This window comes from Toxorhynchites rutilus, chromosome 3 (genome assembly GCF_029784135.1).
Source record: "Toxorhynchites rutilus septentrionalis strain SRP chromosome 3, ASM2978413v1, whole genome shotgun sequence".
NCBI classification, from domain to species: domain Eukaryota; kingdom Metazoa; phylum Arthropoda; class Insecta; order Diptera; family Culicidae; genus Toxorhynchites; species Toxorhynchites rutilus.
The window spans coordinates 298,445,795-298,460,356 of NC_073746.1; the positions used below are offsets into that span (position 1 = coordinate 298,445,795).

The 14,562-nt window shown below is 38.8% G+C and overlaps 2 protein-coding genes across 2 annotated transcripts; one reads left to right on the top strand and one right to left on the bottom strand.

Annotated features, from left to right (window-relative positions):
• The first annotated feature begins 815 nt into the window (after positions 1–815).
• On the top strand, positions 816–2,293 carry LOC129778089 (uncharacterized). The gene is made up of 2 exons (XM_055784760.1): positions 816–997; positions 1,107–2,293. The coding sequence occupies exons 1-2, from the start codon at positions 919–921 to the stop codon at positions 2,222–2,224; spliced, it is 1,197 nt and encodes a 398-aa protein (XP_055640735.1). The 5' UTR covers positions 816–918; the 3' UTR covers positions 2,225–2,293.
• LOC129778088 (nibrin) lies at positions 2,222–14,093 on the bottom strand. Its single transcript, XM_055784759.1, has 3 exons — positions 13,907–14,093; positions 11,799–13,846; positions 2,222–2,374 (listed from the first exon to the last, which is right to left on the bottom strand). The coding sequence occupies exons 1-3, from the start codon at positions 13,932–13,934 to the stop codon at positions 2,294–2,296; spliced, it is 2,157 nt and encodes a 718-aa protein (XP_055640734.1). The 5' UTR covers positions 13,935–14,093; the 3' UTR covers positions 2,222–2,293.
• Positions 14,094–14,562: the final 469 nt, after the last annotated feature.

The following is a 14,562-nucleotide window of genomic DNA, read 5'->3' on the forward strand; positions in this document are numbered from 1 at the left end:
TCCAACTAGAGGTAAAAATGTCTAATTAAACGTGTTGCATCCGAGACAAAAGCCGAGACACAAAGCCCAGACAAAAACCAAACGAGCCGTCCGTCTCCGTCAATTATTCTTTTCTACAAACCCTGCCGGTCGTTTTCGTTGAACGTATGCTGACGGGTCGTTACGTTGCTGGTGTATGTGAATGTTTTCATGAGAATTGCATGGTAGAATCATTGACGTATCGTGACGTGACGGGACGTGAACGTGACGTGTATGTTGTATGTGAATCGCACTTATATCAGCAACGGCAAGTCGAAGTTGCCGTTGCCTGCAGGAAAATCTACAATTTAAAATTCACGTCGGCTGCGTATTCAATAAATGATATTATTTCATCATCACATTGTTAAGTCATAGTGGACCAACTCTCTGAAAAATATTTTTTCGGTTTAGTCAGAGTGGCCCAAGTACATATAGCCGCTCGTGAAACCCTCTTGACTGAGCTTAGAGAGATTTTTTTAATACCATTCTCGTTTGAGTTCGATTTACTCGAAATAATAAGTATGTAAGTGTTCTCCGACCATATCTTGTTCGATAATATTCAAAATCAGAATACAATAAATATCCCTATGCGCTCATAATTTGGATACAACTAGTCAATATCTTGTTAAAAAAAAGAAAAACATAAAACAGAAAATAGAAACAAATGAAATTCTAACGTAATTTTTTCTCCAAACAAATTCCGTCAAATATGACGTCATGATGTCAAAAATAGTTATGGAAATGAAGCTATCTCGCTCGCATACTCTACCATATTCGTAACCTCTATTCCCAACACATTGGTCTGAATAAAATAAACGTGTTTTTGTTTATTTCCAAATTTGTTATCTGTTCATAAATTAACTCAATAGATGAACTTTAAACTAGATATTCGTTCGAAAAATGGAAATATGGAATAAGCTGGACCTTGTTCCACCAGTGTTATTTACACACAAATGTAAAACTAAAAACCGCAAGGATGGTAAGTATATTGGAGCAATTCGCGCGTTTCTGGAACGATCAACTTGTTTGTTGCGCATAGTTGGTGAAAAAGAACACATTGAATTTAATGGTCTTTCCTCTCATTCCAGATATCAGATCATTTTGCAGTACGATCGCTACTGCCCATCAATACTTCGAATCGCTGCATGCCTTCGAAAAAGCAGCCGCATATCTCTCCCGTTTTGCGATCAGGTTTAATGATCGGTTCTACAATATGCACGGCTTTCGGCAACTGAAGAAGTTGAAACAAGCATTGCTTCGTTTCCGTGTAGTGGATGTTTCGCATGTACTATCCAACATGTCCAGCATGTTACCCTATACAGGCTATCTCGAAAAGTCAGTTGAACTCCCAACCCGTTCGAATTTGGATTATTTGCTGGTGAGGCTTCAAGGACTCGGGAAACTATTCTGCCGGATAGTGGTGCTGGCTAAGGATGCTGCCAAATATTACGTACGGTTTATAACGACGAGTTACTTTTTCAATCTTACTTCCATATTTCTATGTTTGTTGGCGGAGATTTGGTGCATGTCGAAAGTTATGTGTGCGCGAATTGTGGACTTTTACAATCGCCTCGTTCCGTTCCGGATGCTTTTGGAGGACGCTGGAAAGCAGTGGCCAACAGAGGGCGAATGTGTTTTCCCGGACGATTTAGCTACTTGGCTGGGCTCTGAGTGGATCGAAGAGGTTGCGGCTCGTGACGACTCGACGAAAAGTCTAAATTTGCGAACCGATACGAACTTATTCCAACTATTGACGGAGGAGCAGGAAGATTTTTCCTCTAGCAAAGAGGTTGATCGAAGGATCGAGAATAAGCTTAGCTCGGAGCTCGACACGGAACTTTTGCAGGCTTCAATCCCAAGCAAACTTCTGATGCAGAGGATTCGAACGGATGATGGAGAAACAATCGTTCGAGAATCGACCAAGTCGGCCAAATCGGAGCTCGATTTGAGTGCGATAGACAGCATTCGATCCAAGTACGATGTAAAGAAATTTTTGGAAGATGAGAAACAGAGGCGAAAGCAGAATCTGACCTTAGCTTTAACCCGAACAGTGAATGAATCGACATTCAGTGTTTTTTCGACCAGTATGATGCGTGATTTGCACAAATTGTCTACCAAGGATTATGTTACGTTGTTCAAGGACGAGTTCGGTTCACTGGTCGTTGGGAAAATGAAGAAAAATCGAAAATATAAATCCACAAAATAGTATTTAAATGAGTTTCCTTTATGGGGTGCTTTTATTGATCGCTCTAAGAGACATAATATTATCAGTAATCTAAAAATCATCTTGGGTATTGTCCAATACACAAACAGGTTTGGTTTTTACTATCGTTTGCTGTAGTTTGTAGTTTTGTTTCTGGAAAAAAAAGAATCGTAAACGAAACTAATTGATTATTATTTTTTTTATTAGAATTAGTTGTTTGATTGTTTAGCATTTGTTAAACCAGTTGCGTTAGTTGAAACGATAAATATATGAGTTCAATTAAGCTTCATACATTTTCATACAGTTTAATTCCGGGAAAAACTTTCAATATGCCTTTTTTACATATAAAGCAATTGGATGAAGTTTGGCCTATATAAACCAGACCTTTTATATGGATGAATCGACTGTGAATCAATCTCCATCGCTGATGGATGTTGCGTGGACGTAGTTATTCTGTAACTACACAAATATAATCAATTGAGAACCCTGAGTTTTGAACTCACGATCGATCGCTTAGTAAGCGAACGCGCAACCTCCTACAGGAGGGCTACGAAGACCAGTGGTTTTTTTCCCACATCACAATGGGTGTTCCTATCCAAGTAATACTGTAGCATCTTATTAGTTTTTGTTTTTGTTAGGTTATGTGGGTTATGTACCGTTCTGAATCGTATTTCGAACACTCAGTAATACTATCTTGAAATGCTTAATGCCCTGATGATATAACTATAAAAAAAAAAATATCACAATTGATTCTTTAGAGTAACCCCTCGGTTTCACTGTAAGTGTATATGAGAATTACGTTCTGTTATTTTCAAACGCACGGCGAATCAAATTTCGAAGAAAAGGATTGTAACTGAAGTAAATGTGCGATCTTGGTTCGCAGAAGTCGAGACATATCCGGCGTCAAAACATCAATTAGAAGTATTAATAAGAGTGCATTCGAGACGATAAGGATAAGAGTGCATTCGAGACGGATTCCAATCCCAATGAAAAGCGTGTGCTAAGACGTTGAAAAACGTACAAGCGAGTCGAGTCAATTCAAACCGCGAATCGTATACCGTCATGGTGGCTGCAGATGGTACACTGGTTCCACGGCTTATACTTTTTCCGTATAAGGAACCTTTGCCTCGCGAAATTATACGAAGTGTGCCTGAGGACAAATAATAGTCATGTTTTTCAACTACAGACCAGCAGATAGATATGAAGGAAGATGAAGAATTAGTGGACAATGTATCCTGGCAACTCATCAATTCACGCTAAAAGTACCTACACCTCACGTTACTCCTGTGGCGACCACAAGCGTGTCCTGGAATATGTTGTATAAAGCAGTAGGAGCTGCGAAGAAGTTGATTGAAATGACGAAGCGCAAAAAACTTGAGAGAAGGAAAAAGAAAACTGAGTTGAACGGAAAGAAAAAAAATCCAAACATTAGCTAAGTTGAGGAATGAGGATGAACGGATGAAATAGAAAGATTTTCTTATATGTTTCCGGTGCACAAAAAAGGCGACAAACGCGATGTTGTTAATTACCGTGGTATTACGTCCATGTGTGTATGTTCTAAACTGTTCGAGATAATAGAAAATGGATCTCTGTTTGCTTGTTGCAAATATTACATCCACACAGCAGCACGGTTTTTAACCAAAGCGATCGGTATTCGAAGTATGGAACCACGAAATTCTCATCACTAAACTGAATAAACTCGGTGTTTCGTCAAGAAGCGTTAATTGGTTTAGATCCTACTTATTAGATCGCTCTGTTCGGGTCATGATTGACCTCTCAGAATCAGAGACTTTTTCCAACAAATCTGGAGTCCCGCAAGGCAGTAACCTCGGCCCGCTATTATTTTTGTTATTTTTAAATGATGTTTCGTTGCTGTTACCTCCGGAATGCCGTCTCTTTTTGCTGACGATGCAAAAATCTTCAAAATAGTAAAAGCCATTCGGACTGCCAGGATCGGCACAATTTGGTATGTAGATGCAGATTGGTGTTCCAGAAATATGCTGAGGCTCAGTGTCGAAAAATGTAACGTGATCCTATCACCGCAAACATCAACCATCATTCATGACCAGTGTTTGGATTTCGATCAAAATCGAATGATACACAATGTGTCATGCAAGTAAACTCTCACGAACATATAACCAAATATGAGAGGATCATTCAGATACTTGTATGAATGTCAGTAATCACTTGTGTAATATTTAGTGATTAAACTGAGAGAGGAACGAAGACTGTTGATTGCATATCCGATCTGTATCAAACATCGCATACCATTTTCGAAGCCTGCATACAAGTTTGAACCGCATATATCGTCCCGCTCTACTATAGCGAAACCCACTGCACAGGCAAGTGCAAAGCAATAAATGATACAAGAAAAATTACGTCATCATTCGGTCACCATTTGCGGAGAGCAACAAATGGGGAAAGAGAGCGGTGTTGCTAGTAAAACTATGCGGTCTATATGAATATACACATTTCAAGGGATAGAGGCGTTAAAAATGGAAAATATAATCTGACTACCCTTCCCTTAGCCTCTATCGAGCTAAATAATCATATAGTTTGCACTCTCTGAGACTTAAGAATCAGGATCTGCTACATTAGCTGAATATGAATCTTTCGCTTTGCGTTGTCCGTACGATCCTGCTGTTTCATGATGCATGGAGAGGTCGGTATGCATATGTTAGAGGCAAAGAAGAAAATAAGCTTTCTGCACCGAAAGCGTATATGATAGCTTTGCTTGCATGCTGGTGTGCAATGAAGTGCGAGCCGATGCAGAGTTGTCTCGTTCTCTTTTGTGTCATGATTTGCAGCACATAACAACAATAGAATACCGCTGGGGGAAATGTTTCCTGAAAGATCATATTTGAACGAACGAAAGCGATTTTTTCAATGAGTGGATCATTTGGCAAACACTGTTCATGACTACATCCAGTCTGGTTTTCATCGAGCCCGAGTACAACACCTCAAGGATTTCGGAGTTATCCTGAATAACGGACTTCCTTTTCGAAGTCACCATCAGGTATGGGGAAAATCGCATCGAAATTCGTTCAACAACACTCATTCACAGATAAAATTCACCCTTCTATTCTCCGTTTATGCCTCACTTTATTTGAGACAGAAAACATTCACCTCTCCTCTTCACAAAGTTCATTCTCGATTAGAACGGAAAAATACTGTCTCGATTTCGCTCATCTATTCTCAGAAATTTTTGCATTTCCTCATTTGCCTCTTGGAATGACGTTAGATGGTGATAGAATCCAAGGCGCCTCTAAATATACCAGGTGAAACAATCATATGAAATGCACTTTCACCCATATTGGAATTGCTGTCGGTATTGTTTACAAACAGCATCAGAACGCTGCCGGCGGCTCTCTACAAACTGCTACGACGCTTATTCGAACGATGCCTACTATGTTCGGCTTTCGCGAATTTATGTGAAAAAGAAGGGATGATTTTGTAGAATTTCATTCTCATTTCCTCTACTCTCGCATGTGGAAATGCAAAAATGGCGTATCCTAGCAGTAACAAAACAAATAACCCCCGCTCCACAAACCGTAATCCTCTTCTTATTGAAGTGATGATGTTGCTTCACCTGTTATACATTAATATAAGTGCCTTGATAGAATCAAACTGGAAGCTTTTGCTTGAGCCAGCGAGTGTCGCTGTAAAATCATTCGTTTTTCACTCAAATAGTAATCATTGAGCCTCGATCGCGGCGGTAAAAAATAGGTAGATAGTTGAAATCGAGTTGTTTCCTGTGCACTACTGCAATGACATTTTTTTTTGTTTCTAGTATGAAACGATCTAAGCCAACGCAAAAGACCATATTAACGCAAGTTATTGGTGAGCGGGAAGGTGGATTCATGTGCTCTTGAATGCTGTCAAGGAAAAGAGTGCAAGGGAAAATAAAATCACACATACACGCAGATTCAGTCTATTTCGACTCACTTGTTATTTTGTTTTGTGCTATCTTTCCAAAGGAGTATTCATTCATTGAATGTTGTTTTCCACTCTTTGTTTTGTTATGTTCACTATCAGTCCCGAATGATGTGTAAAATAATTTAATCGTGCAATCTCACGATTGCTTGCTGCATTTTTTTCGCAATGATTATTCCAAGCAGATTCAAGAGTGATTTATAATAGTTGTGGAGAAATGAGCGAATTAACTTTTCCATACTTGATCACCATCACGATATTGTTCCCAGAACCAATCGTCATTTGGGCTTTATATTCAAAATTTCCGACGAATTTCGTTATCCAATTTTCGTCTCCGATCCCTGTACTATTCACATGTCCGATCAATATTGGAATCAAAGTTAGTAGTACGGTGCCCCTATCGCGCCAGCCACTCGGTTTCGCTACTCCCGAAACCTGCCACCCTACGAGGAGCATTGTCGTCTGTTGAATATTCAACCACTTGAAGTTAGACGCATGATCGCTCAAGCTACATTTGCTGGGAAAATATTTGCAGGAGACATTGACTGCCCACCACTGCTGACACTACTGAGCATGTACGTGCCTGAAAGATCATTACGTCAACGAGATTTTCTGCTGTTGAAACCACAAAGCAGCGATTGAGCAATTCCAAACGAAATCGACAAATGGCAAAACATGAGTATTTTTGGTTCGAATGAAAGTTTGTATTCCGTTTGGGTTTGGAGGAAACATGAGTTTTCCACAGCAATTGGGAAGTTTTTAACTCTAGCGTAACTTTTGAAAAGAGCGTATCGATTTTAGTAAGAGAAATCTTTGATAATTTATACCTCAAAAACTATGAGTTATACCGAAATAGTGTCTTAGAAAGAGTTAAGTGCGTTTCACATACAACATACACGTCACGTTCACGTCCCGTCACGTCACGATACGTCAATGATTCTACCATGCAATTCTCATGAAAACATTCACATACACCAGCAACGTAACGACCCGTCAGCATACGTTCAACGAAAACGACCGGCAGGGTTTGTAGAAAAGAATAATTGACGGAGACGGACGGCTCGTTTGGTTTTTGTCTGGGCTTTTGTTTTGATTTAGTTGTACAGTAATTTACATCTACATCGACATTAAGCTAATTGAACAGATCTGTGATGCAACACGTTTAATTAGACTTTTTTACCTCTAGTTGGACATTTTTGTAAACATTGAGTTCGGGGCCCAAATTATGGCCTCACATTGAAAGTCGCCACCAGTCGCAAATGTCCAATTACTGGTCAAAACCGACAACAATGCGACACTGAGTGGTGCCTCAGCATATCGCTTTATAAGTAACTTACTGTACTTTTTATGCCAACATATCTCTTAGCTCCAAATTTCGGAATGAAAATCATAAAAGAATTGAAAGAATTATTCTATTTATTATTATTGTTGCATAAGGGTCGGACTACGGGGTTTAAGCATTTAAATAATTGAATTCAATGATTCTTATTGAATTTTTCAAAATTTAGAACTGATTCTAGGCATGCTGATTTGAAAGAGGGCATTGCAATTTAAAATTGTTGTAGGTGGCGACACCATGAATAAAATTAAATAAATCATTCGTTTGGCATTTGACGTGACTGTGCTGGTGGAAGCATTGACTGCATGTGTGAATTGGTGGAGACGTTGACGTTCTTCTCCGTAACGTGCTATGTGAATCGCACATTATAGAGTATTGATGTTAAAACGTGAAAAAAATATACACTGAGGAAAAAAATTAGTAATCTTTTTTTTTTCATTTACAAAAAACAGGAAATGGATTATATCTATGGTATAATCGCAAGGGTGACGTAGGACTATCGTTGATTTAGAGATCATTTGTTTGAAGTTGAATCTAAATCCATTCTGAATGAATGAATAAATGAATATTTGGGGGACTTCGAAAACGAGAGCGTTACGTTGGAGGCACAAGGTTTTATGCATCCAATATAGGATACGAAAAACCTTGTTCTGAAGAATAGTCTTCAAAAGCTTTCCTGCTAACTGCACTTGATTGACAAATTACAAAACCAAAGGTATTATATGGATATTTTATGGATAGAAAACATTAAAATAAACTCTTTCGCTTGAATGTAATTTTCAATTCCAAGGGGAACTGGCAGATTATTTTCCAGCAACGATTAGATATTTCCACATTTTCCTCGATACTGGAAGCCCACCAGTAGTTAATACTAACTTTATAACCACCTGTTAATAGCACTTGATTGAAAAATATTTGGTCACAGTGTTACATGGATAGAAAACATTAAAATAAACTCTTTCACATGAATGTATTTTTAAATTCCCAGAGGAACTGGCAGATTATTTTCCAGCAATGATTAGATCTTTCCGGAACTTTCTCGATGCTGAATGGCATCCAAACGGAAAGAATTCCGCGCGTGTATGTGTGTGTAGCGATGTCTTCCCGGGGAACCGTTTGTGGCATCACTCTCCTCCTGATGGATTCCCTTCTGGCCTAAGGTGAACAAACAGGCTCTTGGTGACACCGTTCATCCGCGCTTTCATGATAAACACGAAGAGCTTCACCACAACAGCGACAACATGCTCCAATCGCTGTTCAATTAGAACTGAGTGGATTTTCCGAGCGGCGCTCGCTTATATACCGATTGGTGATTTCAATAGCCTGTTTTGAGAACTATTTTAAGGCTATTGAAACAAGTTTTTGGATCAAAAACACGAATGAAGTGTTTATCATACCATTTCGTTCAGTTGTTTAAGAGCTATTAACGCTCAAAATCTCGGTCTCCGGCGTAACGCTTTCGGTTTCGAAACTTTGATTTTACACCCCGGTATAGAAATGAAAGACGTAGTCCTACGTCAAAAAACTTTTATTTGCAATATCTGAAATATAACGGCTCCTTTAAACTTATGTAACTAAGCCTGTAAAAATAAACGAATTTAAAAAAAATCTAAAATATGTAATTTTTTTTTATTTTTTCATATAAAATAGAAGTCATGTAGAAAATTTAAAAAATGAGTCCAAGATGGTTAAACTATTTTTGACGAACTTTGTGGAACTTCGAATTTTTGTGTGATAACAATCATCTTTAGCTACAAATTATGAATCTTGATGTGATTCAAGGCAAAAAACCTCTTTATCAATCTCTTTCTAAATGCAGCCATTCTCGAGATATTCAAAAATTATTTCTAATTTATTTTTACGTCTGTGACACTAATAAATGTTCGAATGAGCTAATATTGACGTAGGACTACGTCTTTCATTTCTATACCGGGGTGTAAAATCAAAGTTTCGAAAACGAAAGCGTTACGCCGGAGACCGAGATTTTGAGCGTTAATAGCTCCTAAACAACTGAACGAAATGGTATGATAAACACTTCATTCGAAAGATAAAATGTCTACGCGTTATATACTTGTTGCTTTTTGATCCAAAAACTTGTTTCAATTGTCTTAAAATTGCTTTCAAAACAGGCTATTGAAATCACCAATCGGTATATAAGCGAGCGGCGCTCGGAAATCCACTCAGTTCTAATTGAACAGCGATTGGAGCATGTTGTCGCTGTTGCGGTGAAACTCTTTATTTATCATGAAAGCGCGGATGAACGGTGTCACCAAGAGCCTGTTTGTGCACCCTAGGCCAGAAGGGAATCTATCAGGAGGAGAGTGATGCCACAAACGGTTTCCTGGGAAGACATCGCTACACACACATACACGCGCGGCTATTAACAGGTGGTTATCGAGTTGCCATTAACCACTGGTGGGCTTCCAGTATCGAGGAAAATGTGGAAATATCTAATCGTTACTGAAAATAATCTGCCAGTTCCTTTGGGAATTTTCAAAATATATTCATGTGAAAGAGTTTAATTGAATGTTTTCTATCCATGTAACACTGTGACCAAATACATTTGGTTTTGTGGTTTTTCAATCAATCGCAATCAACAGGATAGCTTCTGAAGATTATTCTTCCCCATCAGTAGGATATTTCCGTATTCAATATTGGATGCATAAAACCTTGTGCCTCCAACGTAACGCTCTCGTTTTCGAAGTTCTTCAAATATTCATTCATTCAGAATGAATTCAGATTCAACTTCATACAAATGATCTCTAAATCAACGATAGTCCTACGTCACCCTTGCGGTTATACCATAGATATAACCCACTTCCTGTTTTTTGCAAAGGGTATATTATCGAGCAAATCAACATTTCGCAGTAAGATCCGAATGAAAAGTCGAGATAAATATTTTTATTGGCACTTAAAACCACACGTTTCGTCTCGTACTTCGAAAAAAAACCAGAGTCCCAGAGTGTCGATTTCTAACAAATTTTTTTTTTCGAGGTGACACTAGATCTCGACGTTTCATGCATTTTTAAGACATTTGACATAAAAAAACTCAAACTTTGACCGCTTTGCGCCACTCTCGCTTAAGTCCGATTGAGGTAATATTTAGCATAGGGTGTGTTTTCGGGGTGGTGAACATTTTTGATGAGGTTACTTTTTAAAATTAGAGATGACCATTATCATTCACACCCTAATCAATCGTCTATAACTCTTTCTAAGACACTATTTCGGTATGACTCATAGTTTTTGAGCTATAAATTATCAAAGATTTCTCTTACTAAAATCGATTCGCCCTTTTCAAAAGTTACACTTGAGTCATAAAAATCCCAATTACTGTGGAAAACTGATATTTCCTCCAACCCAAACGGAATACAAACCTTCATTCGAATCAAAAATATATGTTTTTAAAATCTGCATGGATTGCGTGTGCCCATCCGTTCAATCTGTCAGCATTTCAACGACAATTTCAATCTCTTCGACTTTAATATTTCTGCCAACAATTTTCGACGACGGCTTCTCGACCTATTTCGTACCGCTGGCCATTAGCTCAAGTTTTTTATTCATTGAGACACCAACTGTCAGTTGAATTCATAAATAAAAAAAATGAATAAATGGAAGGTTGCAGCATACTATTAGGCAGTCGTTGTTGTTTTCACATGTTTGATAATTTTATTGCCTTTGTAACTATACATAAATATAAATGTATACAGAGTTTCCGAAATTCGAATCCACTCTATCCAAAATATGATTTTTCTTCTAAAAAGTGTCCGAAGTTTGATTCTTTTTCCCAGCAATCGAAAAATATTTTTGTTCGATGAGTTTTGATGTTTTCAAACAAATAGGTACCTATAAAGCTTGAAGCATATTGAACTAATTTATCTAAAATATCAATGAAGTTTAGATCTGTTTTTTGCACCAAATGCCTTAAGAAATATGTTTCAGAACGGTACTTTTCGCACATATTTGCTTTAAACCAAATTTACTACCCATTAAAGTTATACAGTATTGAATGAGATTAATGGTAAGTTGTAGCTAATAAACAAAGCTATCATTTGGTGCCAAAAGCCTACCATAAATTAACGAAGTTGCTTTTATATTTTTCGAACGCTTGGCCTAATATGGGTTAAAGAAACTTACTTGCGCAACATTCCAGATGGAAGCGCTCGATCAAGAAATTTCGAACAAAAATAATAATGTTAGCGTGTGAGATAATTTTTTATTACATGAAAAGTGTTAAGTTGCTTGAAATACATGCAATGATTTACCCCAAACCAACAAACAAAACAAAGCGCAAATAATAAAACTCACCTTAACGAATGCTTTATAGTTGTTTTTGGTGACAGTGCAGTTACTATCTGTAAGCAAGAAGCTACGATCGCTGGTAGTCGGGTCCGATCGATTGGATATCAAATTCATACATATCACCCGCACCTGGAACAGTCCTTCCATGCCGTTTTCCCATATGCGCGTTTTTTCATCGACGTCTGCGCTATCTGACTCTTGCTTAATTTTCTTCACATCTTCTGCGAGAAGCGATTCGCTTTTGCACTCAGCCTGATCATCTTTCTGTGATTTGATATCCAACTCACAGAACGTTGTCGAAAGCCAACCGTCCAGCGGAATTTCAATCGGCTTGATGAATTGCTTGTAGTTTGATGAGTTGCTTTGTGTTGAGCTTCGCGGTGATATGGAAGAGGTCTCTGGCTGCTCCGTGACGAGGATTTTCTTGTTTCTTGACCGTTTCGATGTACTGTTTTCGAAAGAGAACAAATGATTGTCGGCGTTACGAGGGCTACTGCTTCTAGTTGTTTCGTTTTGCTGTTCCTGTGAAGAATCCACGGAATATGCAAGCGGTTGTTGTCTTCTACTTCTTTTGGGAGCCGCATCTTCGAAATTAAACAGATTATCACCGTCGTCGAGCATCAGTTTCAATGGCCGCTTTGGCTGTTGCCTCTTGGCAGGCGCTTCTTCGGACGCTCCATCGTGATTGACCGATAGAAATCCTGGCATAACGTATTCTTGCGAAGAATGAGACTGGCTTGAAGGTTTCTGGGATACCTCCACATGGACTTGTGGATCTGGTGGAGGATCTTCCTGTAAATGTTTTGCGCGACTTTTCTTTGCCTCTTTAGGACTATCACTTATTTCGGCTCGTTTACGCTTTCCTTTAACAGTCAATGTGGCGTTTGTATCTGGTTTAGCAAATTCAGCAGCCGGCACAGATGATTCCAGTGGCTGCTCGCTGTAATCCATTGAATTTGTAACTAGCTCGTTTTGAGGCTGAGATTTTTGCGAGCTATCTCGTGATTCCGTTTCCGGAAGTGAAATACTCTTTGCAGGACTATTCTTCGCGAGTTTCGGTATATCTTCACTGTTGTTAGCCAAAGTCACACCTTGGGTGAATGGTATCGTCTCCAAGTCTAGCACATTTACGAATTTATACGAAGGATTGCAGTATCTCTCCAAGGAACCATACAAGATAGCAAGCCCTATTTCAACATCAGGAATTAATCTTTTGCCGGCAGTTGAAATAAGCTGTGTAAGCCCATCGACAGCTTGCGATGATGATTGGGACATAGTATCGGTCTGTGCTTGCATGACGATAACATGCGGTTCGGTAAAATAAGATTTCGCAATTTTGTGCTTTTGAGCACAAACACACTTTCCGCCCGCCAGCTTAATTATGTCCTCATACTGACTCATGTGTCTCAATTTAATAAAGATGAAGTGTTTTCCTCGAAACAGTGTTTCTCGCTCAAGAACTTTTCCAAAATTGATACCTTGATCTCGGACATAAGCCTCAACAAATTCTGGTTGAAAATTTCCCGGCTCTGGCAGCGCTTGTCCTCTCGTAACAGCGCTTACGCACTCGTCAAAATATTCCGGTTTCACCACTGGAACCTGTGCAATTAGGCACATCAGCAGTTTCGGCGTGGTTGTGATGTTTTTCATGATCAAAAACTGTGTTTTTCCTTTCTGAAAGCTATCGTGCATTTTTCCACCCAACTTCTGCAATGCTTCCAATAACTGTGGACTCACACTGATTGTTGATGTAATACAGTCGAAACTAATCCGACACACCGTCCAAATACTCTGGCATTTGCCGAACCGTACGCGGTCGCCCTCCTTTAATGGGGTGGGTGTATCTTTGGGTAATTCCGCTCGCTCGCTTTCGATAGCATCGTTTAGAAATGTCCCGTAGCGCGAGCCAGCGTCAACTATCTTTAGCGTGTCTTCCTTCGGGTAAAGGAATGCATGGTTCCTACTGATCGATGGATCACCCTGAATGATCAGATCACCCGTCGATCGGCTGACAGTATGTTTCGCAATGTCCGGACGGATGTAGTAAAAAGTAGCTGTTTATGATAAATCTACATGTTATATTCAATTATCTCGTAATCTCCATGTTAACTTACTTTTTCCCGAATGCTTTAAATACCACATGTTTCTGGTTGGCAGCACACTTTCCGTTCAATATTAACTTAACAAATTACAAACATAACAAGAGAAAACAAGATTTGCACTCAACTGCACAATAATCACAAAACAAATGCGCGCCGTGCAAAAATAACAGTGGAGCTTTCCAAAGTAGATCACAAGTGCGATATAATTCTTAAAGCACTGTTGCCAGGTGAAACGATTTTTTATTATATATGAACTAGGTCATTTAATCCAGGGGTACGACTAAAACGTCAAATCGCTCATATTGCCAGTGTACCCAATATTGCTGCGGTTCACTGACATTTTGGTTCTATCAATTACTGTTGTTTACAACTCGGTCCGGTTATATAGTCGAATAGTGGCTAACTTTAAACTCCATGTTAAATGTGAACACCTCCATGTGAAACTGAAATATGAAAATCGCTCATGCAGTTAGAATAAAGCAGCGCATTTTTCGATTTCAATCCTCGTAAATGATATGTTGATAAACAAATGACGCCATATTGATTTTGATTTTGGGTAGCCTATATTCAATTGATGTCTAACCCCTGATTTAATCATATATGGACTAGGTCATTTTCGAGTGTATTTTGCTTGACTAATAGCTGATTTACACATTGACCAGTAATTG